The following is a 27,816-nucleotide window of genomic DNA, read 5'->3' as shown; positions in this document are numbered from 1 at the left end:
CTGGATATAGCTGTCACCTGGGAGGCTCTGCTAGTGTATGACAAATACAGAGGGAGTCTCTCTCAGCCAGCCATTGAACTGAGCACAAAGTCCGCAATGGGGGAGCTAGAGAAAGGACCCAAGGAGCTGAAGGGGTTTACATTGCCATGAAGGTACAAAGATGTGAGCCACCCAGTACTCCCAGGGACAAAAATGTCAACCAAAAGGAGGAGAGGCCCCTGGTCCTGGAAAGCTGGATGCAGCAGTGTAGGGGAATACCAGAACAGGGAAGCAGGTGGGGGTTGTTTGGTGAGCAGGGGGAGGGGAGATAGCTTATGGGACTTTCAGTGAGGAAAGGGAACTAGGAAAGGGGACTCATTTGAAATGTAAATAAAAAAATATATCTAATAAAAAAAATTAAAAAAGAGAAAAAGCAAAACAATCAAAATAAAAAACAAAAACAAAGAATCAACCAAACCAGGAGCTGCTTCTTTGAGAAAATCAACAAGATAGATTAAACTGTTAGCCAGACTGAACAGAAGGCACAGAGACAGTATCCAAATTGACAAAATCAGAAATGAAAAGGGAGACATATACAAAAAAACCTAAAAACCTACCAAACAAACAAACAAAAAAACTGGGAAATTCAAACCATTATCAGATGCTACTACAAAAGCCTATACTCAACCAAATTGGAAAATCTGGATGAAATGGGCAATTTTCTAGAAAATACCAAAGTTCAATCAGGATCAGATAAACCATCTGAACTGTCCCATAACTCCTAAAGAAATAGAAGCAATCATTAAAAGTCTCCAACCTAAAAAAGCTCAGGACCAGATTGGTTTAGTGCAGAATTCTATCAGACCTTTAAAGAATACCTAATACTTTTCAATACGTTTCAAACTATTTCACAGTATTGAAACAGATGGAACACTACCCAATTAGTTCTATGAAGCCACAATTACTCTGGTACCTAATCCGCACAAAGACCCTACAAAGAAGGAGAACTTCAGACCCATTTCCCTTATGAATATTGATGCAAAAATACTCAATAAAGTTGTCACCAATTTAATCTAAGAACGCATTAAAACGGCCATTGACCATGATCAAGTAGGCTTCATCTCAGGGATGCAAGGATGGTCCAATATATAAAAATTCATCAATTTAATCCATTATATAAAAAACTCAAAGAAAAAAGCCCAAGATCATTTCATTAGATGCTGAAAAAGCATTTGACAAAATTCAACATACCTTCATGTTAAAAGTTTTGCAAAGATCAGAAATTCAAGACCCATACCTAAGCACAGTAGAAGCAATATACAGCAAACCAGTAGCCAACATCAACCTAAATGGAAACTTGAAGCAATCCCATCAAAAATAAGTGACTAGGCAAGGCTGCCCACTCTCTCTCTCTCTCTCCATATGTATTCAATATAGTATTTGAAATTCTAGCTACAGGAATTAGACAACAAAAGGAAGTCAAAGGGATACAGTTGGAAAGGAAGAAGTCAAAATATCATTATTTGCAGATGATATAGTATACATAAGCAACCCCAAAAATTCTACCAGAGAAGTCCTACATCTGAAAAACAACTTCAGTAAAGTGGCTAGATATAAAATTAATTCAAACAAATCGGTAGCCTTCCTATACTCAAACAATAAACAGGCTCATAAAGAAATAAAAGAAAAGACACACTTTACAGTAGTCACAAACAATATAAAATACCTTGATGTGACTCTAACCAAAAAGGTGAAAGATCTGTACATTGAAGAAGTCCTCAGAAGATGAAAAGATCATCCATGCTCATGGATAGGTAGAATTAATATAGTAAGAATGGCCATCTTGCCTAAAGCAATCTACAGATTCAGTGCAATCCCAATCAAAATTCCAACTCAATTCTTCATAGAGTTAGCAAGAGCAATTCTTAAATTCATTTGGAATAAAAAAAAAACAGGATAGCAAAAATTATTCTCAACAATAAAAGATCATCTGGGGAAATCACCATACCTGCCTCAAGCTGTACTACAGAGCATTAGTGATTTAAAAAAACTGCATGGTATCAGTACAGTGACAGGCAGGTACATCAATGTAATAGAATTGAAGACACAGAAATGAACCCACACACCTATGGTCACTTGATCTTTGACAAAGGAGCTAAAACCATACCGTGGGGAAAAGACAGCATTTTTCAACAAATAGTGCTGGTTCAACTGGCACCCAACACGTAGAAGAATGCAAATAGACCCAGTCTTATCTCTCTGTACAAAGCTCAAGTCCAAGTGGACCAAGGACCTCCACATAAAAACATATACACTGAAACTAACATAGGAGAAAGTGGGGAAGAACCTGGAACATGTGGGCACAGGGGAAATTTTCCTGAACAAATTACCAATGGCTTGTGCTCTAAGATCAAGAATCAATAAATGAGACTTCAAAAACTGCAATGCTTCTGTAAGGCAAAGGACACCATAAATAGGAGAAAACAGCAGCCAACAGATTGGGGAAAGATCTTTACCAATCCTATATCCAATAGAGGGTTAATATCCAATGTATACAAAGAACTCAAGAAGTTGGACTCCAGAGAATCAAATAACCCTATTAAAAAAATGGGGAACAGAGCTTAAAAGAGAATTCTGAACTGAGGAAACTGAATGGTTCAGAAGCACCTAAAGAAATGTTAAACATCCTTAGTCATCAGGGAAATGTAAATCAAAACAACCCTGAGATTCCACCTCATATCAGTCAAAATGGCTAAGATCAAAAACTCAGGTGACAGCAGATGCTGGTGAAGATGTGGAGAAAGAGAAACACTCTTCCATTGTTGGTGGGATTTCAAGCTGGTATAACCACTGTGGAAATCAGTCTGGTAGTTCCTCAGAATATTGGACATAGTATTACCTGAGGACCTAGCTATACCACTCCTGAGCATATACCCAAAGATTCTCCAACATATAACAAGGACACATGCTCTACTATGTTTATAGCAGTCTTATTTATAATACCTAGAAGCTGCAAAGAACCCAGATGTCCTTCAAAAGAGGAATGGATAGAGAAAATGTGGTATATTTACCTAATGAAGTACTACTCAGCTATTAAAAATGATGAATTCATGAAATTCTTAGGCAAATAGTTGGACCTAGTGAATATCCTGAGTGAAGTAACCCAATTACAAAAGAACACACATAGTATGCACTCAATGATAAGTGGATGTTAGCTCAAAAGCTCAGAATATCCAAGATACAATTCACCAATCACATGAAGCTCAAGAAGGAAGATCAACCTGTGAGTGCTTTGGTCCTTCTTTTAAAAGGGAACAGAATGCTCACAGTAGCAAATACAGAAACAAAGTGTAGAGCAGAGACTGAAAGAAAAGCCACCCAGAGACTGTCCCACCTGGGAATCCATCCCATCTATAGTCACCAAACCCAAATACTATTGTGGATGCCAATAAGTGCATGTTGACAGGAGCCTGATATAGGTGTCTCCTGAGAGGCTTTTCCAGAGCCTGACAAACACAGAGATGGATGCTGTCAGTCAGCCATTGGACGGAGCACAGGGTCCCCGATGGAGGAGCTAGAGAAAAGACCCAAGGAGCTGAAGGAGCTTGCAGCCCCACAGGAGGTTCAACAATATGAACCAACCAGACCCCCTCCCAGAGCTCCCAGAGAATAAACTACCAACCAAGGAGTACACATGGAGGGACCCATGGCTCTAGCCTCATATGTTGCCAAGAATGGCCTTGTCATGCATCAATGGGAGGAGAGGCTTTTGGTCTTATTAAGGCTCAGTGTCCAGTGTAGGGGAATTTGAGGCCGGGGAAGCAGGAGTGGGTGGGTGGGGGGTGGGGGAACACCCTTATAGAAGCAGGGTGACAGGGTATAGAATAGAGGGTTTCCAGGGGTGAAACTGGGAAAGGGGGGGTAACATTTAAAATTTAAATAAAGAAAATATCTAATAAAATAATTCATTTAGATAATAGAGCAATTAAAGTATTTGTTGCAAGTTTAAACGAACAATCTGAACATATTTAAGGATATTCCATTCACATTAGAAAGAATATATCTATACCAAAATGATTAGCTATTCTGAAAAAAATAACTAGATAATAAATAATCACAAATTAAATAAATCTATAAACTGACATATATATCAGTTTATAGATTTATTTAATCTCATTTTATCTCATATATATATGTTAGAGTTAGGGTTAGGTTAGGGTTAGGTTAGGGTTAGGGTTGGGGGTTAGGGTTAGGGTTAGGGTTAGGGTATATATATGAGATAACCAGTTTTTATAATCAGTATGTTTTGTTTAAATGTTTTCTAAAAATTATTTTGAAACGCTTTGTCTCTTTGGTCACTTAGGTATTTGACTATGATTTTGGACTGCAGGATGACTTTATGGGCTCAGCCTTTCTCGATCTCACACAGTTGGAGTTAAACAGGTAACTATCAAAAATCTTACTATTGCTGTGCATCACTGTAGAGCTGGCTGGTGTGAAGTCGAAATGCCAGTCAGTGCAGAGTCCTGCTGGCATCCCGTCACTGCCATCTGGGCACCTGCCATCTCACCAGCATAGTTTCTCAGCAATATTTTTGGAAGATGTTTTCTTTTTTTCAAGTGTATGTCTTTTCTGTCTTTGTGAAATATTAAGTGACAGAAGTTATGTGTGTTCATGTTTATGTCTTCAATTTTTCTCCATTAGTCTACATGTCTTCTTGGGAACACTGCCACATTGCTTGAAATTGCTATGGCTTGGCAGTTTAACTTAAGATCTGGAATTGTAATCACTCCAGCATTAACATTTTATAAAAGAATTATTTGTTGTTTATTTTATGTATGTGAGTACACTGTAGCGGTCTTCAGACAAGCCAGAAGAGGGCATTAGATCCCATTACAGATGGTCGTGAGCCACCATGTGGCTGCTGGGAATTGAACTCTGGAAAAGCAGTCATTGCTCTGAACCACTAAACCATCTCTCCAGCCCCTACAATTTTTTAAATCAATTTGATATTTATTCCTTATAGGAATTCCTTAATTCTTATTCTTATTTATTTATATGTCAAGATTAAACTATTCTATAATATCAAAGGAACTCTTTAAAGGAGCCCAATTAAATCGCAACCCCAAATATGCATAAACTGCATTGATACAATATGATGCCAAATCCACATTTATTTATAAACACAAGTGGATTTTGGGCTATGGCTCAGGCAGTAAAATGTTTGTTATATAAGCATAAAGTCATGAATTTTGATCTCTATAATCTATAAAACAAGTTGTAGACAATGGTGGATAACTATAATCCCAACGCTGGAGAACTAGGAACAGGCAGATGGATCTGGGGCTCACTGGCCAGCTTGCCTAGACAAACTGGTGAGAAACCTCATTAAACTGTTCTGTATAGTCCAGTGAGAAACCTTGCCTCAGATAATTGTGTTGGAATGTGACTGAGGAAGATACCTAACATCTGCCCATAGCCTCTACTACACTCACAACTGTATTCCAGTACCACCACCATCATCTTGGTGACACGTATGCACACAAACACACCTGTATGCACATATATGCATAAAAAAGTAAAAAGACAATTTGTTGCTACTAAACTGTAATGATTACTGATAGCTAAATTAATATTGAAAACAATTTGAGGACAGATTCTGTATGGTTCAATTAAATGTCTGACACTACAAAGCAGTTCATGTTTTCACATATCACACCTTAATATATTAAAATTATGTGATAAATTGCCCACTATCATGCTGTTCACATTATTTTGGATATTAACTGTATTTTCTTAATTATTATATATTGCCTTAATATATATTTATTTTTTGAGCTTATTTTTTTATTTTTTTAATTTTTATTCAATATGTTTTTTATATACATTTCAAATGATTTCCCCTTTTCTGGTCCCCCACTCCCCGAAAGTCATATAAGCCACCTTCCCTCCCTCTGTTCTCCCACCCATCCTTTCCCACTTCCCTGTTCTGGTTTTGTCTTATACTGCTACACTGAGTCTTTCCAGAACTAGGGACCACTCCTCCGTTCTTCTTGTACCTCATTTGATGTGTGGATTATGTTTTGGGTATTCCAGTTTTCCAGGTTAATATTCACTTATTAGTGAGTGCATACATGATTGATCTTTTGAGACTGCGTTACCTCACTTAGTATGATGTTCTCCAGCTCCATCCATTTGCCTAAGAATTTCATGAATTCATTCTTTCTAATGGCTGAATAGTACTCCATTGTGTATATATATATATATATATATATATATATATATATATATATATATATATATATACCACATTTTTTGCATCCATTCTTCTGTTGATGGATACCTGGGTTCTGTCCAGCTTCTAGCTATTATAAATAGGGCTGCTATGAACATAGTGGAACATATATCATTATTACATGCTGGGGAATCCTCTGGATATATGCTCAGGAGTGGTATAGCAGGATCTTTCAGAAGTGACATGCCCAGTTTTCGGTGGAACCGCCAGACTGATTTCCAGAGTGGTTGTACCAATTTGCAACCTCACCAGCAGTGGAGGAGTGTTCCTCTTTCTCCACACCCTCTCCAACACCTGCTGTCTCCTGAATTTTTAATCTTAGCCATTCTGACTGATGTAAGATGAAATCTCAGGGTTGTTTTGATTTGCATTTCCCTAATGAGTAATGAAGTTGAGCATTTTTTAGATGTTTCTCCGCCATCCGAAGTTCTTCAGGTGAGAATTCTTTGTTTAACTCTGTACCCCATTTTTTAATAGGGTTGTTTGGTTTTCTGGAGTCTAACTTCTTGAGTTCTTTATATATATTGGATATTAGCCCTCTATCTGATGTAGGGTTGGTGAAGATCTTTTCCCAATTTGTTGGTTGCCAATTTGTCCTCTTGATGGTGTCCTTTGCCTTACAGAAACTTTGTAATTTTATGAGGTCCCATTTGTCAATTCTTGCTCTTAGAGCATACGCTATTGGTGTTCTGTTCAGAAACTTTCTCCCTGTACTGATGTCCTCAAGGGTCTTCCCCAGTTTCTTTTCTATTAGCTTCAGAGTGTCTGGCTTTATGTGGAGGTCCTTGATCCATTTGGATTTGAGCTTAGTACAAGGCGATAAAGATGGATCAATTCGCATTCTTCTGCATGCTGACCTCCAGTTGAACCAGCACCATTTGTGGAAAAGGCTATCTTTTTTCCATTGGATGTTTTCAGCCCCTTTGTCGAGGATCAAGTGGCCATAGGTGTGTGGGTTCATTTCTGGATCTTTAATCCTGTTCCATTGATCCTCCTGCCTGTCACTGTACCAATACCATGCAGTTTTTAACACTATTGCTCTGTAGTATTGCTTGAGGTCAGGGATACTGATTCCCCCAGATTTTCTTTTGTGGCTGAGAATAGTTTTAGCTATCCTGGGTTTTTTTGTTGTTCCAGATGAATTTGATAATTGCTCTTTCTAACTCTGTGAAGAATTGAGTTGGGATTTTGATGGGTATTGCATTGAATCTGTATAGTGCTTTTGGCAAAATGGCCATTTTAACTATAGTGATCCTGCCGATCCATGAGCATGGGAGGTTTTCCCATTTTTTGAGGTCTTCTTCCATTTCCTTCTTCAGAGTCTTGAAGTTCTTGTCATACAGATCTTTCACATGTTTGGTAAGAGTCACCCCAAGATACTTTATACTGTTTGTGGCTATTGTGAAGGGGGTCATTTCCCTAATTTCTTTCTCAGCCTGTTTATCCTTTGAGTATAGGAAGGCCACTGATTTGCTTGAGTTGATTTTATAACCTGCCACTTTGCTGAAGTTGTTATAGGAGTTCTCTAGTGGAGTTTTTGGGTCACTTAGGTAGACTATCCTATCATCTGCAAATAATGATAGTTTGACTTCTTCCTTTCAAATTTGTATCCCTTTGACCTCCTTATGTTGTCTAATTGCCCAAGCTAGTACCTCAAGTACAATATTGAAAATATAAGGAGAAAGTGGGCAGCCCTGTCTAGTCCCTGATTTTAGTGTGATTGCTTCAAGTTTCTCTCCATTTAGTTTGATGCTGGCTACCGGTTTGCTGTATATTGCTTTTACTATGTTTAGGTATGGGCCTTGAATTTTTGTTCTTTCCAAGACTTTAGGCATGAAAGGATGCTGAATTTTGTCAAATGCTTTTTCAGCATCAAATGAAATAACCATGTGGTTTGTTTCTTTGAGTTTGTTGATGTAGTGGATTGCATTGTTGGATTTCCGTATATTGAGCCAACCCTGCATCCCTGGGATAAAGCCTACTTGATCATGGTGGATGATCGTTTTTATGTGTTCTTGGATTTGGTTGGCAAGAATTTTATTGAGTATTTTTGCATCGATGTTCATAAGGGAAATTGGTCTGAAGTTCTTTTTCTTTGTTGGATCTTTGTGTGGTTTTGATATCAGCGTAATTGTGGCTTCATAGAAGGAATTGGGTAGTGTTCCTTCTGTTTCTGTTTTGTGAAATAGTTTGAAGAATATTGGTGTTAGGTCTTCTTTGATGGTCTGATAGAATTCTGCACTGATGCCATCTGGTCCTGTGCTTTTTTTGGTTGGAAGGCTTTCTATTTCTTTAGGGGTTGTGGGACTGTTTAGATGATCTATTTGTTTCTGATTTAATTTTGGTATTTGGTATTTGGTATCTGTCTAGGAAATTGTCCATTTCCTCCAGATTCTCCAGTTGTGTTGAGTATAGGCTTTTGTAGTAAGATCTGATGATTTTTTTAATTTCCTCAGTTTCTGTTGTTATATCCCGCTTTTCATTTCTAATTTTGTTAATTTGGATACGTTCTCTCTGCCATTTGGTCAGCCTGGCTAAGGGTCTATCTATCTTGTTGATTTTCTCAAAAAACTTCATGGATTCTTTGTATAGTTCTCTGTGTTTCCACTTGACTGATTTCAGCCCTGAATTTGATGATTTCCTGCCTTCTACTCCTCCTGGGTGAATTGGCTTCTTTTTGTTCCAGGACTTTCAGGTGTGTCATTAAGCTGCTAGTGTGTGCTCTCTCCATTTTCTTTTTGGAGGCACTCGGGGCTATGAGTTTACCTCTTAGCACTGCTTTCATTGTGTCCCAAAGATTTGGGTATGTTGTGCCTTGATTTTCATTAAATTCTAAAAAGTCTCTGATTTCTTTCTTTATTTCTTCTTTGGTCAAGGTGTCATTGAGTAGAGTATTATTCAGCCTCCATGTGTATGTGGGCTTTCTGTTGTTTTTGTTGCTATTGAAAATCACTCTTACACCATAGTGATCTGATAGGAGGCATGGAATTAGTTCGATCATCTTATGTTTGTTGAGGTCTGCCTTGTGTCCAATTATATGGTCAATTTTGGAGAAGGTACCATGAGGTGCTGAGAAAAAGGTATATTCTTTTGCTTTAGGGTGAAATGTTCTATAAATATCAGTCAAATCCAATTGGTCCAAAGCTTCAATTAGTTTTACTGTGTCTCTGTTTAGTTTCTGTTTTCCCGATCGGTCCATTGAGGAAAGTGGAGTGTTGAAGTCCCCCACAATTATTGTGTTAGGTGCAATGTGTGCTTTGAGCTTTAGTAAAGTTTCTTTTATGAATGAGGGTGCCTTTGCATTTGGCGCATAGATGTTCAGAATTGAAAGTTCTTCTTGGTGGATTTTTCCTTTGACCAGCAAGAAGTGTCCTTCTGTGTCTCTTTTGATGACTTTAGGTTGAAAGTCAATTTTATCTGATATTAGAATGGCTACTCCTGCTCGTTTCCTGTGACCATTGGCTTGTAAGATTGTCTTCCAGCCTTTTACTCTAAAGTAGCTTTTATCTTTGACACTGAGGTGTGTCTCCTGTATACAGCAAATTGTAGGGTCCTGTTTCCTTATCCAGTCTGTTAGTCTATGTTTTTTTATTGGGGAATTGAGACCATTGATGTTAAGAGATATTAGGGAATAGTGATTATTACTTCCTGTCATTTTTGATGTTCTTTTTATATTTGAGTGGTTATCTTCTTTTGGGTTTGATGAAGGAAGGTAACTATCTTGCTTTTTCCAGGGTGTAGTTTCCCTCCTTGTATTGGAGTTTTCCTCCTATTATTCTTTGTAGAGCTGGGTTTGTGGAAAGATATTGTGTAAATTTGGTTTTGTCATGGAATATCTTGGTTTCTCCATCTATGGTGAATGAGAGTTTTGCTGGGTATAGTAGTCTTGGCTGACATTTGTGTTCTCTTAGAGTCTGCATGAGATCTGCCCAGGATCTTCTAGCTTTCATGGTCTCTGGTGAGAAGTCTGGTGTGATTCTGATAGGTCTTCCTTTATATGTTACTTGGCCTTTCTCTCTTACTGCCTTTAATATTCTTTCTTTGTTTCGTGCATTTGGGGTTTTGAATATTATGTGACGGGAGGTATTTCTGCTCAGGTCCAGTCTGTTTGGAGTTCTGTAGGCTTCTTGTATATTCATAGGCATCTCTCTCTTTAGGAAAGTTTTCTTCCATAATTTTGTTGAAGATATTTGCTGGCCCTTTCTGTTGTAAATCTTCACTCTCATCTATACCTATAATCCTTAGTTTGGTCTTCTCATTGTATCCTGGATTTCCTGGATGTTCTGGGATACAAGCTTTTTGCATTTTGTATTTCCTTTGACAGTTGAGTCAATGGTTTCTATGGTATCTTCGGCATCTGAGATTCTTTCTTCCATCTCTTGTATTCTGTTGTTTATATTTGCATCTATGGCCCCTGATTTCTTCTCAAGGTTTTCTATCTCCAAAGTTGTCTCCCTTTGTGATTTCTTAGTTGTTTCTACTTCTGTTTTTAGGTCCAGGATGGTTTCGCTCAGTTCCATCATTTTTTTGTCTGTGTTTTCCTGTAATTCTTTAAGAGATTTTTGTGTTTCCTCTTTCATGACTTCTGCCTGTTGACTCAAGTTCTCCTGCATTTCTTTAAGTTTTTTTTTTTTTTTTTTTTTTTTTTTGCCTTTCTTCTTTATTGGCTTCTATCTCTTGGGCCTTATTCTCCTGCATTTCTTTAAGTGTTTTTTGTGTTTCCATTATACGGGTTTCTAGCTTATTCATGTTCCTCTGCATTTCTTTAAGAGATTCATTCATGTCCTTTTTGTGTTCTTCTAGCAGCATCATGAACAGTGATTTTAAATCCAAATCTTGTTTCTGTGGTGTGTTGGCATAACCAGGACTTGCTAATGTTGGAGAGTTTGGTTCAGATGCTGCCATATTGCCTAGATTTCTGTTAGTAGCGTTCCTGCGTTTGCCCTTTGCCATCTTGTTCTCTGGAGCTAATTGGTCTTGTCTCTGGCTGGTGTTTCAGCCTCCTGAGAGGCTCTAGGGCTATTTCTGCACCACTGGAGGGCAGGGTTTCCCCTGTTGCAGATTGCTAATGTGCTTTCCTCCTCTTGGGTGCCCTTGCAGCCCTAGTGTTTTTTGCCCCAGATTGTGTCTGTGAGCCAGAAGGTGCCCGTTTGCTCCTTCAGGGAGTGCTGAGGCTGTATGCTGTAGGGACCTTTTCTGCGTGCTGATCTCTCTGCTGGGCAATGGAACTCCCAACCAGGTTGGTGCACACAAGGCTAGCCTAGCTGCTCAGGCCCTGAGTCTAGGCAAAAGCCTGGCAGGACAATGTCTGAGCAAAGTTCCCCTCAGCTGTGAGTGTTAATTGGGACTGTCAGGTGGCTAGGATGGTGGTGTGTGCGCGCTCCCTGAGAGTGCTGGGAGAGTCTGCTGGGCTAACAACCTCCTGGCCGGGTCAGCACACAGATGGCCCACCGAGCAGCCCAGGGCCTGGGGGCAGTCCAGGGCCTGACCGTCTGAGACCCCTGCTATGTCCGCCTCGAGCTATGCCTGTTAGCTGGTTTGGTTTTGCCTGCTAGGTCTCTCTGGCTTCCCGTAGGCAAAATGGCAGTGGTGCGCAAACCGGCCCGGGCAAACAAGCTCCTGGCTGGGTCGGCACACAGATAGCCCACCGAGCAGCCCAGGGCCTGGAGGCAGTCCAGGGCCTGACCGTCTGAGACCCCTGCTATGTCCGCCTTGGGCTATGCCTGTTAGCCGGTTTGGTTTTGCCTGCTAGGTCTCTCTGGCTTCCCTTAGGCAAAATGGCGGTGGTGCGCACGCCGGCGGGGGGGGGGGGGGGAGAGGGGGGAACCTCCTGGCCGGGTTTGCACCCTGGTGGCCCCCCGATCAGCCCAGGGCCTGGGTGCAGGCCAACGCCCGTCGGGCTTAGACCCCCGCGATGTTGGTCTCGGGTTATATTTGCGTACCTCAGTCTGATTTCTCTGGCGACCGAGAACCAATATGGAGGCCTCGTATCTGACTGGCAGGAGGTAGAGTTCTGGTGTGAGGATGACATTTTCTAGTTCCATCCATTTGCCTAAGAATTTCATGAAGTCATTGTTTTTAACAGCTAAGTAATATTCCATTATGTAAATGTACTACATTTTTGTATCTATTCCTCTGTTGAGGGACATCTGGTTTCTATCCAGATTCTGGCTATTATAAATAAGGTTGCTATGAACATAGTGGAACATGTGCCCTTATTACATATCGGAGCATCTTCTGGATATATATGCCCAGGAGTGGTATAGCTGGTACCTCAGGTAGTACTATCTACAATTTTCTGAGGAACTGCTTGACTGATTTCTAGAGTGGTTGTATGAGCTTGCAATCCCACCAGAAATGGAGGAGTGTTCCTCTTTCTCCACATCCTCACCAGCATCTGCTGTCCCCTGAGTTTTTCATCTTAGCCATTCTGACTGGTGTGAGGCTGAATCTCAGGGTCACTTTTATTTGCATTTCCCTGAAAAATAAGTATTTTGAATATTTCTTTAGGTGCTTCATGATCATTCAAGACTGCTCAGTTGAGAATTCTTTGTTTAGCTCTGTACCCCATTTTTAATAGGGTTATTTGATTCTCTGGAGTCCAACTTGTTGAGTTCTTTGTATATATTGGATATTAGTTTCTATTGTATGTAGCATTGGTAAAGATCTTTTCCCAATCTGTTGGTTACTGTTTTGTCCAATTAACAGTGCCCTTTGCCTTACAGAAACTTTGCAATTTTATGAAGTTGCATTTGTCAATTCTTAATCTTAGAGCATAAGGTATTGGTGTTCTGTTCAGGAAATTTTCCCTTATGCCTATATACTCAAGGGTCTTCACCAGTTTCTTTTCTGTTAGTTTCAGTGTATGTGTTTTTATGTGTAGGTCCTTAATCCACTTGGACTTGAGCTTAGGACAAGGAGATAAGAATAGATTTGCATTCGTCTACATGCTAACCACCAGTTAAACCAATACCATTTGTTGAAAATGCTGTCTTTTTTCCACTGGATAGTTTTAGCTCTTTTGTCAAAGATAAAGTGACCATAGGTGTGTGGGTTCATATCTGGGTCTTCAATTCTCTTTCATTGATCTCTCTGCCTGTCTCTGCACCAATACCATACAGTTTTTATCACTATTGCTCTGTAGTACAGCTTGAGGGTCAAGGATGGTGATTTACCCAGAATTACCTTTATTGTTGAGAATAGTTTTCACTATCCTGGGTTATTTGTTATTCCAGATGAATTTTCAAATTTCTCTTTCTAGCTCTATGAAGAATTGAGTTTGAATTTTGATCGGGATTGCATTGAATCTGTAGATTGCTTTCGGCAAGATGGCCATTTTTACTATATCAATCCTGCCCATCCATGAGCATGGGAGATCTTTCCATCTTCCAAGGTTTTTTCCATTTTTTTCTTCAGACACTTGAAGTTATTGTCATAGAGATCTTTCACTTGTTTAGTTAGAGTCACATCAAGGTATTTTATATTATTTATGACTATTGTGAAGGGAGTTGTTTCTCTAATTTCTTTCTCGGCCTTTTTATCCTTTGAATAGAAGAAGGTCACTGATTTGTTTGAGTAAGTTTTATATTAGGCCATTTTGCTGAAGTTGTTTATCAGGTTTAGGAGCTCTCTGGTGGAATTTTTGGGGTCACTTAAGTATACTATCATATCATATGAAAATAGTGATAGTATTTCCAATTTGTATCCCTTTACCTCTTTTTGTTGTCTAATTGCTCTGGTTAGAACTTCAAGTACTATATTGAATAGGTATGGAGAGAGTGAGCAGCCTCTTCTATTCCCTGATTTTAGTGGGATAGCTTCAAGTTTCTCTCCATTTAGTTTGATGTTGGCTACTGTTTTGCTGAATATTGCTTTCACTGTGTTTATGTATGGGCCTTGAATTCCTGATCTTTCTAAGACTTTTATCATGAAGGGGTGTTGGATTTTGTCAAATGCTTTCTCAGCATCTAATGAAGTGACCATGTGGTTTATTCTTTGAGTTACTTTATATACTGGATTACATTGGTTGATCTCCTTATATTGAACCATCCCTGCATCCCTGGGATGAAACCTACTTGATCATGATGGATGATCATTTTGATGCATTCTTGGATTCAATTTGCAAGAATTTTATTGAGTATTTTGTATGAATATTTATAAGGGAAATGGGTCTGAAGTTCTTCTTTGTATGAATTAGGTATCAGAGTAATTGTGACTTTTTAGAAGGAATTGGGGAGTGTTCCTTTTGTTTCTATTTTATGGAATAGTTTGGGGATTGTTGGTATTAGGCTTCCTTTGAAGGATGATAGAATTCTGCACTAAACCCATCTAGTCCTGGGCTTTTTTTCATTGGGAGACTATTGATGACTGTTTCTATTTCATTAGGGGCTTGTGGAAGTGTTTAGACATTTATCTGATCCTGATTTTATTTGGTACCTGGTATCTGTCTAGGAAATTATCCATTTCATCCAGATTTTCCAGTTTTATTGAGTAAAGGCTTTTGTAGTAAGATCTAATGATAAAAGTGATTGTGTACAATACTAAATTCCTCATCCTCTATTCTTCAGGAATGCTAATCTGAATCTAAATCTAAATTTAATCTAAATCTAAATCCTTATTGTCCAACTCTATGTAATGTTTCTATGTTATTTCAAATTGAGAAATTATTTTGGCCATAGGTTTGCACAATCCCTAACTAAAATCATTACTTTGGATATCAGCTGTTTTTCTTAATTATTATATGTTGCCTTAATATATATCAATAAAATATGAGGCAAATTGTCAGAAGCCATCTAAGACTAACAGGTGATTTTCCAGAGATAGCTTGCTGTGGAACTGCAATGAATAAACCCTTGGAGGCAAGATCCCAGGGGCAAATCTCGGGACTGATTTCTGCTGTTGTTAAGCCTTTCCTGTCATTATTAAATTAATCTAAAAATCCCTGGGCATTAGCCCACCCTATTGGGCATATTTTCTGCAGATCAACAAAGATGTACTATCTTGTAGTGATGCTTTACAAATGGATGGTTTCTTAATTCTTAATGATGATTCTATAAGAATTCTTAATATTATTCTAGTAATTATTAAGCCCTTTATAATGAAGATGGCAGTTATACTTTTCTATTATTTGAAAGCTGTAATTGGGACTTTGTAATTTTTCACATGTTGCAAGCTAATTTCCTTAAATGGAAAGCAGGCATAAAGATTTACTATTTAGGAATATATTTCATTATGCTATAAAACAGTTAGACTTAAGAATTACAGTTTTGTTGTGTTTTATATAAAGATATGGAGAGAAGGAATATATTTGTTGGAGGTGTAGCAAAGTGTGAGGGAAGGGGGTTTCTCTATGGGCATCCCTTGCTCCTGAGGCACCAGCCACAGTTTAGCATAGAATAGTTAATTCAGGGCATGGGGAGGGGAGTTAAGGGTAGTAGAGACAGAGAAAGGAAGAGAGAGAGACAGAGACAGAGAGACAGAGACAGAGAGAGACAGAGAGAGAGGAAGAAGAAGAAGAAGAAGAAGAAGAAGAAGAAGAAGAAGAAGAAGAAGAAGAAGAAGAAGAAGAAGAAGAAGAAGAAGAAGAAAGAGGAGAGGAGAGGAGAGGAGAGGAGAGGAGAGGAGAGGAGAGGAGAGGAGGGGAGGGGAGAGGAGAGAGAGGAGAGGAGAGGAGAGGAGAGGAGAGGAGAGGAGAGGAGAGGAGAGGAGAGGAGAGAGAGGAGAGGAGAGGAGAGGAGAGGAGAGGAGAGGAGAGGAGGAGAGGAGAGGAGAGGAGAGGAGAGGAGAGGAGAGGAGAGGAGAAGAGAAAAGTAGAGGCTGGCCATGAGCACATGGAGATAAAGGGGAGAGGGGAATGGGGAGAGAGGGGGAAGGGGCAAGAGGACAGCAGGACAGCAAGAAGGCAAGAGAGCAAGAGAGAGAAGAAAGAGCAAGCAGCCCCTTTTATAGTGTCTAGGGCAGAGCCTAGACAAAACGCTAACAGTTTTAGACTCTCAATGAACCTGTTGATATAGTGACAGATAATGAATGTCTAGCTAGATAACTAGACTTAATGGAAACACATGTAGATATCTCTGTTGCAAACTTCTTATTCAGTTTGTGATTTGAACTTATGCTTAGTCATGAGGTGAACTTTTAATATATAGAATGCCATGTGACTATATTAATCCTGCCAATCCATGAGCATGGAAGATTTTTCCACTTTCTGAGGTCTTCTTCCATTCATTTCTTTCTTCAGAGACCTGAAGTTATTGTCATACAGATCTTTCACTTGTTTGGTTAGAGTCACACCAAGATATTTTATATTATTTGTGGCTATTGTGAAGGGTGTCATTCCTCTAATTTCTTTCTCAACCTGCTTATCCTTTGAGTCTAGGAAGGCTACTGGTTTGCTTGAGTAGATTTTATAACCTGCCACTTCGCTGAAGTTGTTTATTAACTGTAGGAGTTCTCTGGTAGAGTTTTTTTGGGTCACTTAAGTATGCTATCATATCATCTGCGAATAGTGATAGTGTGACTTCTTTCCAATTTGCATCCCTTTGACCTCCTTATGTTGTCTAATTGCTCTAGCTAGAACTTCAAGTACTATATTGAAAAGATATGGAGAGAGAGGGCAGCCTTGTCTAGTCCCTGATTTTAGTGGGATTGCTTCAAGCTTCTCTCCATTTAATTTGATGTTGGCTACCAGTTTGCTGTATATTGCTTTTACTATGTTTAGATATGGGCTTGAATTCCTGTTCTTTCCAAGACTTTTAGAATGAAAGGATGATGAAATTTGTCAAAAGTTTTTTCAGCATCTAATGAAATGACCATGTGGGTTTTTTTTTTTTTTTTGAGTTTGTTTATGTAGTGGATAGCATTGATGGATTTCTGTATATTGAACCATCCCTGCATCCCTGGGATGAAACCTACTTGATCATGGTGAATAATCATTTTAATGCGTTCTTGGATTCTGTTGACAAGAATTTTATTGAGTATTTTCGCATTGATATTCATTTGGGAAATTGGTCTGAAGTTCTCTTTCTTTGTTGGATCTTTGTGTGGTTTTGGTATCAGTGTAACTGTGACTTCATAGAATGAGTTGGGTAGTATTCCAATAGCTTAAGATGAAGAATTGACAAATGGAACCTCATAAAATTACAAAGTTTCTGTAAGTCAAAGGACACTGTCAAAAGGACAAAAAACGACAATCAACAAATTGGGAAAAGATCTTCAACAACCCTACATCCGCCAGAGGGCTAATATCCAGTATATACAAAGAACTCAAGAAGGTAGACTCCAGAGAGCCAAATAACCTTATTTAAAAATGTGGTACAGAGCTAAATAAAGAATTTTCACCTGAAGACTTCGAATGGCTGAGAAGCACCTTAAGAAATGTTCAACATGATTAATCATTAGGAAAATGCAAATCAAAACAAACCTGAGATTTCACACCAGTCAGTATGACTAAGATTAAAAACTCAGGAGGCAGCAGGTGTTGACAAGGATGTGGAGAAAGAGGAACACTCCTCCACTGCTGGTGGGATTGCAAGGTGGTACAACCACTCTGGAAATCAGTCTGGCGATTCCTCAGAAAACTGCACATGACACTTCCAGAGGACCCTGCTATACCACTCCTGGGCATATACACAGAGGATTCCCGGCATGCAATAAGGACACATGCTCTACTATGTTCATAGCAGCCTTATTTATAATAGCCAGAAGCTGAAAAGAACCCAGATGCCCCTCAATGGAGGAATGGATACAGAAAATGTGGTATATTTACACAATGGAACACTACTCAAAAATTAAAAACAATGAATTCATGAAATTCTTAGGCAAATGGTTGGAACTGGAAAATATCATCCTAAGTGAGGTAACCCAATCACAAAAGAATATACATGGAATGCAGTCACTGATAAGTGGATATTAATTAGCCCAGAAGTTCTGAATACTCAAGACACAATTAACATATCAAATGATTCCCAAGAGGTAAGAAGGAGAGGGCCCTGATCCTGGAAAGGCTTGATCCAGCTTTGTAGGGGATTACCAGGACAGAGAAATGGGAGTGGGGGTGATTGGGGAATGGGTGGAGGGAAGAGGGCTTATGGGACTTATGGGGAAGGAGGAACCGGGAAAGGAGAAAGCATTTGGAATGTGAACAAAAAACATAGAAAAAATCCAAAAAACAGAAAAAAAAAAAAAGAAATTAAAAAATAAAAATTAAAAAAAAAGAATGCCATGTGACATGTGTCCTGAAAAAATACAAAACTAGGAATGATGACTTTAAGCAGAACACAGAATGCAGAAAGAGAATTAGGAACTAAAGCAGAAGGTAGAAGGCAGAAGAAGAACGGAGAGAGAGTAGAAGTAAAACAGAAGATTTCCAGAGATGCAGAGCTGAGCAGATGAAGAGAGAAAAAGAATAAAGCAGATTCTTCTCAGGAAGAGAAAAGGAGACTGAAAAGGAGCTGCAGGGAGAACAGAAGGGAACAGGCAGGCTTTTATTGTAATGAGGCAGGTTTCTTAATTCATTTAGCAATGAAAGGTAAAAAGCTTTTACTTTATGCAATAAAGGTTGAAGCTTATTTTTTATCCAGAATGAGTAACTTCTTTCTCTGGTGGCGCTTGCTCAATGAAACCTGCTCGTGGAGTCTGTAGCTCTTTCCAATATATATATATATATATGATGTATTTATACCATATATAAATATAGATGTATGTGTAAGTATGCAAGTATGATATAATTAAGTAGGCACAACTGAAATGAATGAAGATTTATGAGTGTGTTTACATGAATGTATGTGTATTTATGCACATTTGCCTGTGTAAAAGTTTTTTCCTTTGGAAGTGTGACTGTTTTCTGGTTCAATAAAGGTTTTATTGCTCCAAACCCCCTGCTCCCTTGGCCATTGAGGGTTCCAGGCAAGAGAAAAAGAAGCCTCAACAGCTAATCTTTTGCTTAATCCTCTGCATATGCAACAGGTGTTAATTCCTCAGAGACCAGCAGCTTCTGGCATCAAAATAACTTAGAGTTAAGACATAATTAAAGTAAGAGTTAAGTTTTCTAGCCCTTCATAAGCACAGAGAATTAAAGTAAGTATAACTTAAGTTTATAGTGCTGATTAAGCACAGAGATTTTTAAAGTAAACAATAGTTATATTTTCTAGTGCTAATCAAGTACAGACATTTGTAAAGGAAATAATAAAAAGATTAAGAGTTAAGTTTCCTCAGCACTTAATGAAACATGGAACAATAAGAAAGAGTTAAGTTTTTAGCACAGAACAGTAAGATAGAGTTAAATAGTGAAATAGTTCATAGAGAGTAAAAGAAAAAAGAAGCCAACCATTATCAGCCACAGAATAAGCAATGAAGTGTTAAGTCTCCAGAAATATCAGCTTCAGCACCCAGCATAGTTAGAATGTTACAAGGCCAGGATCATCAATAGTTTACCTGCATCCATCCAACGTCTGTGCCCACTTTAGCTCCTTCTCCTAACGCTGGGCAAAGGCACCCAGCAACAAGTTACATTTTATATACTTTCTCTTCTCGCACCCTTCTGCTTATTTTAAATAATATCCCTTCTCAATAAAAAGCTATAAAACTAAGACCTTCGTTCAGTTGCTGAGCTTAGATATATGAAAAACAGCTTGACTTCATCCTGTAAGCTTACAAATCATGGAAGGGGGTTCAGAGATCTTTGACCAGTGTTATTTCTGTCAGTGACTTTCTAGAACCTCATAACGTGAAGAAATTTACCCAGTGAGCTCAAGCACTTCCATGGGTATGCAGCTTAGTAGATGTATTTTGATAATAACAAAAACCGTACTAAGAAAGCAAAAGAGTTACATTTTTCTTAATTAAGATAATTTTGGACTTACATACTCAATGACTATCTATTCCTAATCTAAGTGTTTTATATCACAGGTCCACAGATGTCACCTTAACTCTGAAAGACCCCCATTATCCTGACCATGACCTTGGAATCATTTTGCTGTCAGTCCTCCTTACTCCTAAGGAAGGTGAACCCAGGGATGTGGTAAGTCTCCCAGATCCCTGGGCACAGTAAAAGCTCTTCTTGCTCCCACTTGCTATGTGCTCAGAGTCCCCTTAGGATACAGAAGTAATAATAAAGAACAGATGCACACAAAATTCTAGCCTGTTCTTGGTTTCTGTGACTATCCTGCGTGTCACTCATCATGCTCGCTGTGCCTCTTCATCTCAAATTCCCTGACCCATGCTCCAGATCAGAACCTCTTGTTCTAAATAATTAGATTTATACCTTTTCATAATTTTAGTAGTCAATTTCAGGCATGTTATATTATAGGCAAATATTAGGGTATTTTTCAGGGAATACATTGATTAGTGAATTGAACATTTGGAATTTCACATGGAGATATCCAAGACTATTTTGGCTGTATCACCAAATAGGTCATGACAAGAAAAACAAGGTGAAATTATAACAGAGTTTCTGTTCTCTGGTGGTTGTTTACTGGATAAATGTGGGCTCTTCACATTCTCAATGTGTTTCCATAGTGATATTTTCCATATCTCTACACTAGCTATTTTTACTCCCTTGTACACCATGCTACTATGAGACACGAAGGAGGGCTATAAAGGAAGCTGTGACTTCCACACTACTGAAAGAACCTGAACAAGTATCAAGTGTGAGCCACATCAGTATGCTTAGGAGTACATTTTACATTTTCATTTTGATCTTTATTTAAATAATCAGGTGCTCACCAGAAGCCTGTGATAAGGCAGCTTCTATGCTGGTATTTAGGGCACATTAGAAATAGTGCCCAATGATTCACTGAGAGGAACAGGACAACAACTAATTTAGTTTTTTATGAAAGGAAGACAAATTTATGTGAAAACTAAACCAAGAAATTTGTTCCTATTTGTGTAGATCTAGGATTCTCTAAGGAAGTCAAGTCAATGCTGAGGTAAGAAATAAAATAAGAACTAAAAGGAAACAAACCAAACTCAGGAATAGACACACTTAAAGGAGACCTTTTGCCCGTGGTAAGAATTGTGAACTTTATCTAAAGCAATGAAGAATTATGGTAAGGTCTGGAAGGGAAAATGACATGATTGTATTTGCTTGTTAAAAAAAATAACACCAACAACAAAAAAACCTCATGTCTGGTCATGCCAGAGAATGCATGAAAGGGATGTGGATGGCTCCCTGCAGACAGATTAGGAGACTGTTGACAACTCTATGGAAAGATGATGGACTCTAAGCATGAGTCTTCCTCGGAGGGGATGCAGACAGCAGACGTGTATTGGCGGGCTTACCTGTAAGACGTTAAAACAAGTCAAGGCAGTTTAGTAATACACTAATCCTGTGTTGGTTTTGTTTGCTAATTTAATTCAGGGCAGCACTTCATAAATGAAAATAACTACCTTAAAGTCCTGTGTATCCCCAAACCACCCACCTCAGTATTACCAAAGACTTAGATGGTGTGGCTGCTGTTCTGCTTATTTGGGAGATTTGATAATGGATAGTCTATAGAAAAGGATGCTTTTTAATGATCCCAGAATCAACCTGAGAGCTTAAGGGATGGATGTAGCCGCCAGCGGCTACATGTGAACTGGGTTACCTGTTGAGAGAATTTTGGGGTCATAGGGAAGAGCGGCGAAAAGAAAGTACGGCTAAGTCAATGTTCACTGATCAAAGCCGTAAACTTTAATGGCGCTGGACCTTTTAACAGTTCGGGCAAACCCTTCCCCCCAGACTCCAGGCTGAGTTCCGGTGGAAGTTGTCTAGCTTCTCTTGGAGGTCTTCGTCTTGACTGCTCCGGCAGCTGGGTGGGTCACCTGTTTAATTCAGGAATTCCTATACCAGGAAGAACAATGAACTTAACCTTTACTACGTGCACTCCACCCTAGGTGGAGCAGGATCCTGGCTAACTGGGAGAAGTTAACCTTGACCAAAGTCAAACTCTGACCAAGTGCAAGACTGCCCCAATATGGCTCTGTACATGTCCTCCCTTTTTTTATTAATTTGAACACGAGGAGGTAGAAAACAAGTGGATAAATATCCTTCATAAGAAGGCGGGCCTTAACCAGGAGGGGAAGCATTGACCGTAATTCCTCTTAAATATTGTATAACGTCTTTTTCAGAGGAGGGGTAATAGGCTCCCTTATTATTTTAAGGACAGCCTCTCGACGTTAACCCCTATGCAATTAGGTGTACTTCCTGGGGACTCAGAAGCAGAAATTCACCTCCCCATGCAGTGCTTTGCCTCGCACGTCTCGCTGGTACCCATGTTTGTTCATAAACAAACACACATAGATCTGAGTTCTATGTGGCTCCCTCTTTGGAGATCCACTTGTGTAAGTTTTGAAGCCAGGGGGGTCTGCAAGTGTCTTTAACAGACATGTAATCTCTCCATCCAGGTGAGCCTGGGTGGAGACAGCCAGTCTGCTTAACAGACAAGGTCAAGAGTTAAAGGTGGAATAGGATTAACTTGTCCCAGAAGTATCCAATTCAGTTGTAAATTAACAACTTTAAGGACCCAAGGCTTGGCCTCTGAGGTGGAAGAGGTAGCCTTGTGAATCAAGAATTAAGCTGTTACTTCTCAGGAAAAGTGGAGACTATATGTTAAATTAACACAGCTGGCTGAAGATTGTTAGCCATCTTCAAAATTGGAATCTTCAATATTGGAATTATTTCTAGACCAGTCTATGGTTGAGTCAGCTGAGCACAATAAGGAGAAGAGTCATTTTAACTCTTCTTAATTAATTTTTCCTAAGCTAGCATAACAGTCTCCATGTTCTGTCCCACAAAGTCTAAAAGCTTGAAGCTAGGCAATTTATCTAACCTGGGACATTTAACAATTGAGGTAAGTCAAGAACATATATCCAATATAGCTCTTATGTTACCATGGTCTGGGCATTCAGCAAGCACACAGTCAGCATATCTTCTGCAGCATTCTGTGGAAAAAACAGAGGACATGCCTTCTCCCCCAATATTAAATCAGGATCATGGCATATGTTAGTAAGTGAATTCCTTCATTTCACCTAGACATCAATATGTCTAATTACAAGATGTCATATACATTTAGCAAGGAGTTTCTTGGCATCTAAATTTTAAAATTTTCTTAAAAACATGCAAGCATAATTTAAATTATATGTACAGGGACACGATTTCCCCTCTCTTCTTTCTTCCAAGAAGATATTGTTTTATTAATTTAAGTTGGAACACAAAGTATAAACCATAACATAGGCAATAACTATGTAATTATATAAAATATAGTTGCTTTTTCTGTTAGAGCAGTTGCAACTAGACAGCCTAAAAATGAATCATTAGTCACATGTACATATTTTTTAATCTTTTAAATTAGAAATATGAATATCATTTATCTGTAATAACTAAGTCCTCTAGGATTAACACCATTACGTGGTAGAGGTAGAAATTGAGGACATCAAGAACAAATCTTTATAATTTGATGTGCACAAAATATAAAATTATTTCAAATACCTAAAGGACAGTCATTTAGAGAATATATCCTTTGTTCTTAGAAATTTGAATCACATTTGTATAAACTGTAGAAATTAAGAATTAGCAGTATTAAAAATGGACCAATCTTAAGCAATTATAAACCATGAGCTATGTATATCTACTATTATTAAAAGCTTGACCTTTAACATCTTAAAAATAGCTGCTATAGCACCCAATTCAGGTATCTGTGTTGAAGCAGGGAGAAACTTAAAGGAATAAACATGTGATCTGATAGTACAAATTATCTTTTGGATAACAATTATTAATTTTGCCTAAAAATGCTTACCATGTAATAGACCAACCATTAATAATAAATTTGATTGTTGCTTGAAGCAAGGAACAAACGTTTCCTACCTTGAAAACAGAGGTTTAAGACCTTCTGTGGCAAGCTTAAAATGAGGTAAATAAGATAAAGCCAATTAATATATCTTAACAACCTTTGAAAATCATTTACCTAAAAATTCTAAAAGTCTATAGGAGCAAGGGCCTGTAACAAACATTCTATGAACATTATACACTGAAAATTTTAAGATCTTAACTTCTAGTATTGAAACAGAGACAAAACACTTTTTTTTTTTTTTTTTTTAAAGCCAAACACTCCTTAGGTGGGGCCTGTAAGGCAGAAACAATTTCTCAAAACTTCCTCACTAGCTTCCCCTGAGGCAGTTCTAAGCTTTGCATTAACTCAAATGTAAAAATTCTGCCCTAGGATCCACCCTGAGTCCTTGGCAAGGACATTGTATGAGATTCCTCAAATGTAAATATCTTCTAATCTGAGCCTTTTATCTAAGACCAGAACCAAACCTACAAGGAAGTTGAGGATTAAACAAAAGAAACCTGTAATTCCACGGTCAAAGGAACCTGCTTGATATCAAATACATTTTCACTGAGATCTCCTTTTTAATTTTGGAGACAGCAGTATCACTCTTAAAATTATCTTAATTACAAAATGTTAACAATTACGAGCCTGCAAACTGAAAACTGTAGCCAATGACACACTGATTTTTATTGTAACTCAATGTTTTCTTGCAATATTAGAGCACAATTGTAATTTTGGAAGCAAATCTCAATTTTAAACAATCTATTTTCTTTAAAATCAATGGCAAACACATATTTACAGCACAAGGTTTGTCTGCCAGTTCTTATGTTCAAGTGTATAACAGTGTAACTTATTAAAGAGACAATATTTTAAATCTTAATCTTCATTAAGTCTAATCTCCAGGCCAAGATTCACATGAAACACCATGCCAATTTAGGAGCGTCCCAAAGGCCTGTATTTCCTGGATTGCGTCATGCCATGTGGTGTTCAAAATGGCGACTACCCTAAACTACCAGCCTTAACCATCATGCCACGTGTTCAAAATGGCGACTACCCTAAACTACCAGCCTTAACCATCATGCCACGTGTTCAAAATGGCGACTACCCTAAACTACCAGCCTTAACCTAACTTTTGTTAATAACATTATACCTTTTAAATCATGTGCAGTGACTTAAGCCAATACTCTATAGTCAAGACATGCAAAATATACCTTTAAATCCAATTATAAACAAGAACAAAGCATGAGTGGCGTTAGGCCACGTGTAGTTAGTTAAGATAGCTCTAACACTGAATCACCAGTTTTTAAACTAACCTTTTCTTAATAACACTATACCTTTTACATAATAACCAATTAATTTATAACTCTTTAGTCAAGAAATGTAAAGCCTTATATCATTAAAACCAATTAGAAACATGTATAAAGCGACTACATGAATTTCACAAGCCAAACCAAGGTCTTCCCAAATCTCGAGGTTTCTGGGCTTTTAAGAGCGGCTTTTTCCCCAGCCATGTTTCTGTCTTGGGTGAATGAGCTACGCTGCTGCAGCGTGGCTTTGAATCAATCCCCACACAAACTGTGGCTAGCTCAAGAGGTTACCAGCAGATGTAATCTTTACCAATTTTTCTTTTTAACATGAAACAGTCATTCACACAAAGACACAGAGAGGACATAAACATACACATAGACAGTCGGTGCACCGGGACAAACACGGAAAGATACACAGAAAGTTAAGCGTGCTTGTTAAGCAATTGCATCCATTTTCCTCTTTAAACAGCTCTTAGAAGCTGTGGACATATGCCTATTTTTAAAAACCCCTTTCTTTTCGCCGAAATCAGCTCTTACGAGCTTTGGGCAAATGCCTACCAAATTCCTTCCCCATATTTCCCTATCTTATCAACCCAAGCAGTCCTGCGCTGGGTCCACGCAGTATGCTTGAAAAACTGTATCCATTCCTGCACTCACAACCATAGACACGAATTCACTAGCGCTAGTTTTGCCCTCTATGTTGCTTACCGTGCGGACACCATTAATTTTCACCTTTTTCTGCGAAGCTTCGCTGGATAGGGCTACCTCAAGAAATTCTCTCGTGCCAGGTCTTCCCACGTTCAGGCGCCACTATGTAGCCGCCAGCGGCTACATGTGAACTGGGTTACCTGTTGAGAGAATTTTGGGGTCATAGGGAAGAGCGGCGAAAAGAAAGTACGGCTAAGTCAATGTTCACTGATCAAAGCCGTAAACTTTAATGGCGCCGGACCTTTTAACAGTTCGGGCAAACCCTTCCCCCCAGACTCCAGGCTGAGTTCCGGTGGAAGTTGTCTAGCTTCTCTTGGAGGTCTTCGTCTTGACTGCTCCGGCAGCTGGGTGGGTCACCTGTTTAATTCAGGAATTCCTATACCAGGAAGAACAATGAACTTAACCTTTACTACGTGCACTCCACCCTAGGTGGAGCAGGATCCTGGCTAACTGGGAGAAGTTAACCTTGACCAAAGTCAAACTCTGACCAAGTGCAAGACTGCCCCAATATGGCTCTGTACAGATGGAATTAGCTGTCAAGATAACAAAAGAACTATTGAGTTCCTCTGATTGAGAGGGAAGTATTAGCATTGACAAGGGTACTTCTCACATTACTTATTTTCAATAGTCCTTGAAAAGACCTCCAAACCAGCTCAAATTTACATTACAGGCACAATGTATTTCTAATTTTAAAAAAGAAAAAGAGAGAGAGAGAGAGAGAGAGAGAGAGAGAGAGAGAGAGAGAGAGAAAGAGAAAGAAAGAAAGAAAGAAAGAAAGAAAGAAAGAAAGAAAGAAAGAAAGAAAGAAAGAAAGAAAGAAAGAAAGAAAGAAAGAAAGAAAGAAAGAAAGAAAGAAAGAAAGAAAGAAAGAAAGAAAGAAAGCAACTAAGGGGTGAGCATCAGTGACTTCTTGTGGATGAGAAGAAAATCAGATGAGCATGAAAGTTGTTCATCACAGCACCATTTAGTTTGTCCCCTTCTCCTTCCTCTTCAGTATCTCCAGTCACATTCGCCTTTGACACAAGATTTTCTCTAGAACTGTCAAGCTATTGCCATAGCTCAAATTACTTTGTCCTTGCTGCCAGGTGCACCTCGTCCTCACCCCATGTCATGCCTTCTATTTCCAGTCTGTCTCCGTCTGTGCTGGATAGTTCTGTTGTGCATGTAGGAGATGGCACATCTGCCGTGCTGTTATCAATCCCCCTAGTCCCTCTTCTCCTCAGAGAAACAAATGACTAAGGCAGCACTAAGCAAGGCCTCTAGAGCTGACCTGGTCAGTCATGGCTGGGAGCACTCCGAACTTCTCATCCAGACCTTGGTCACACCCAAGGAAGGAGAGAGCAGAGTGAGCCCAGTGGTTATCGTAGATAATCCTCATTCTTGTATTCAACAGCAAGGTATGTGCTTGACAGTAGAGGAGCGAGTTAGGATGGGCAGAAAGCTAAATAGAGGAAATGGAAAAGTCTACTGGGATCTGCTATTCCAACTATTCTAATATCATATATTTGTATAGAAATATGAGTTTCTGAGTATAGCTATAAATGTAGAAATGTTTGAGATTTTACTTTTATTTGGCTTAAAGATTTGTTCTGTTGATACCTTTTTCACACTCTTTTTATAAGTTATGTTTATAAACTTTTTAAAATTCGAGATTCTGAACAAAACCACAAGTTATGTTTATAAACTTTTTAAAATTCGAGATTCTGAACAAAACCACAAGTCA

At 38.7% G+C, this 27,816-nt stretch overlaps 1 protein-coding gene across 7 annotated transcripts in view; it reads left to right on the top strand.

Moving 5' to 3' along the window:
* Positions 1 to 27,816, top strand: part of Mctp1 (multiple C2 and transmembrane domain containing 1) — a 658,641-nt gene that overhangs the window by 380,312 nt on the left and 250,513 nt on the right. For all 7 annotated transcript variants that reach the window (XM_052159581.1, XM_052159579.1, XM_052159580.1 and 4 more), the window contains exons 4-5: positions 4,343 to 4,422; positions 20,180 to 20,291. In XM_052159581.1, coding sequence (XP_052015541.1) covers positions 4,343 to 4,422; positions 20,180 to 20,291 — 192 coding nt within the window. The remainder of the gene's footprint in view (positions 1 to 4,342; positions 4,423 to 20,179; positions 20,292 to 27,816) is intronic.

Source organism: Apodemus sylvaticus, chromosome 16 (genome assembly GCF_947179515.1).
Source record: "Apodemus sylvaticus chromosome 16, mApoSyl1.1, whole genome shotgun sequence".
Lineage (NCBI taxonomy): Eukaryota > Metazoa > Chordata > Mammalia > Rodentia > Muridae > Apodemus > Apodemus sylvaticus.
Note: the sequence above shows the minus strand (reverse complement) of the source record. Positions and strands in the feature narration are given on the sequence as shown.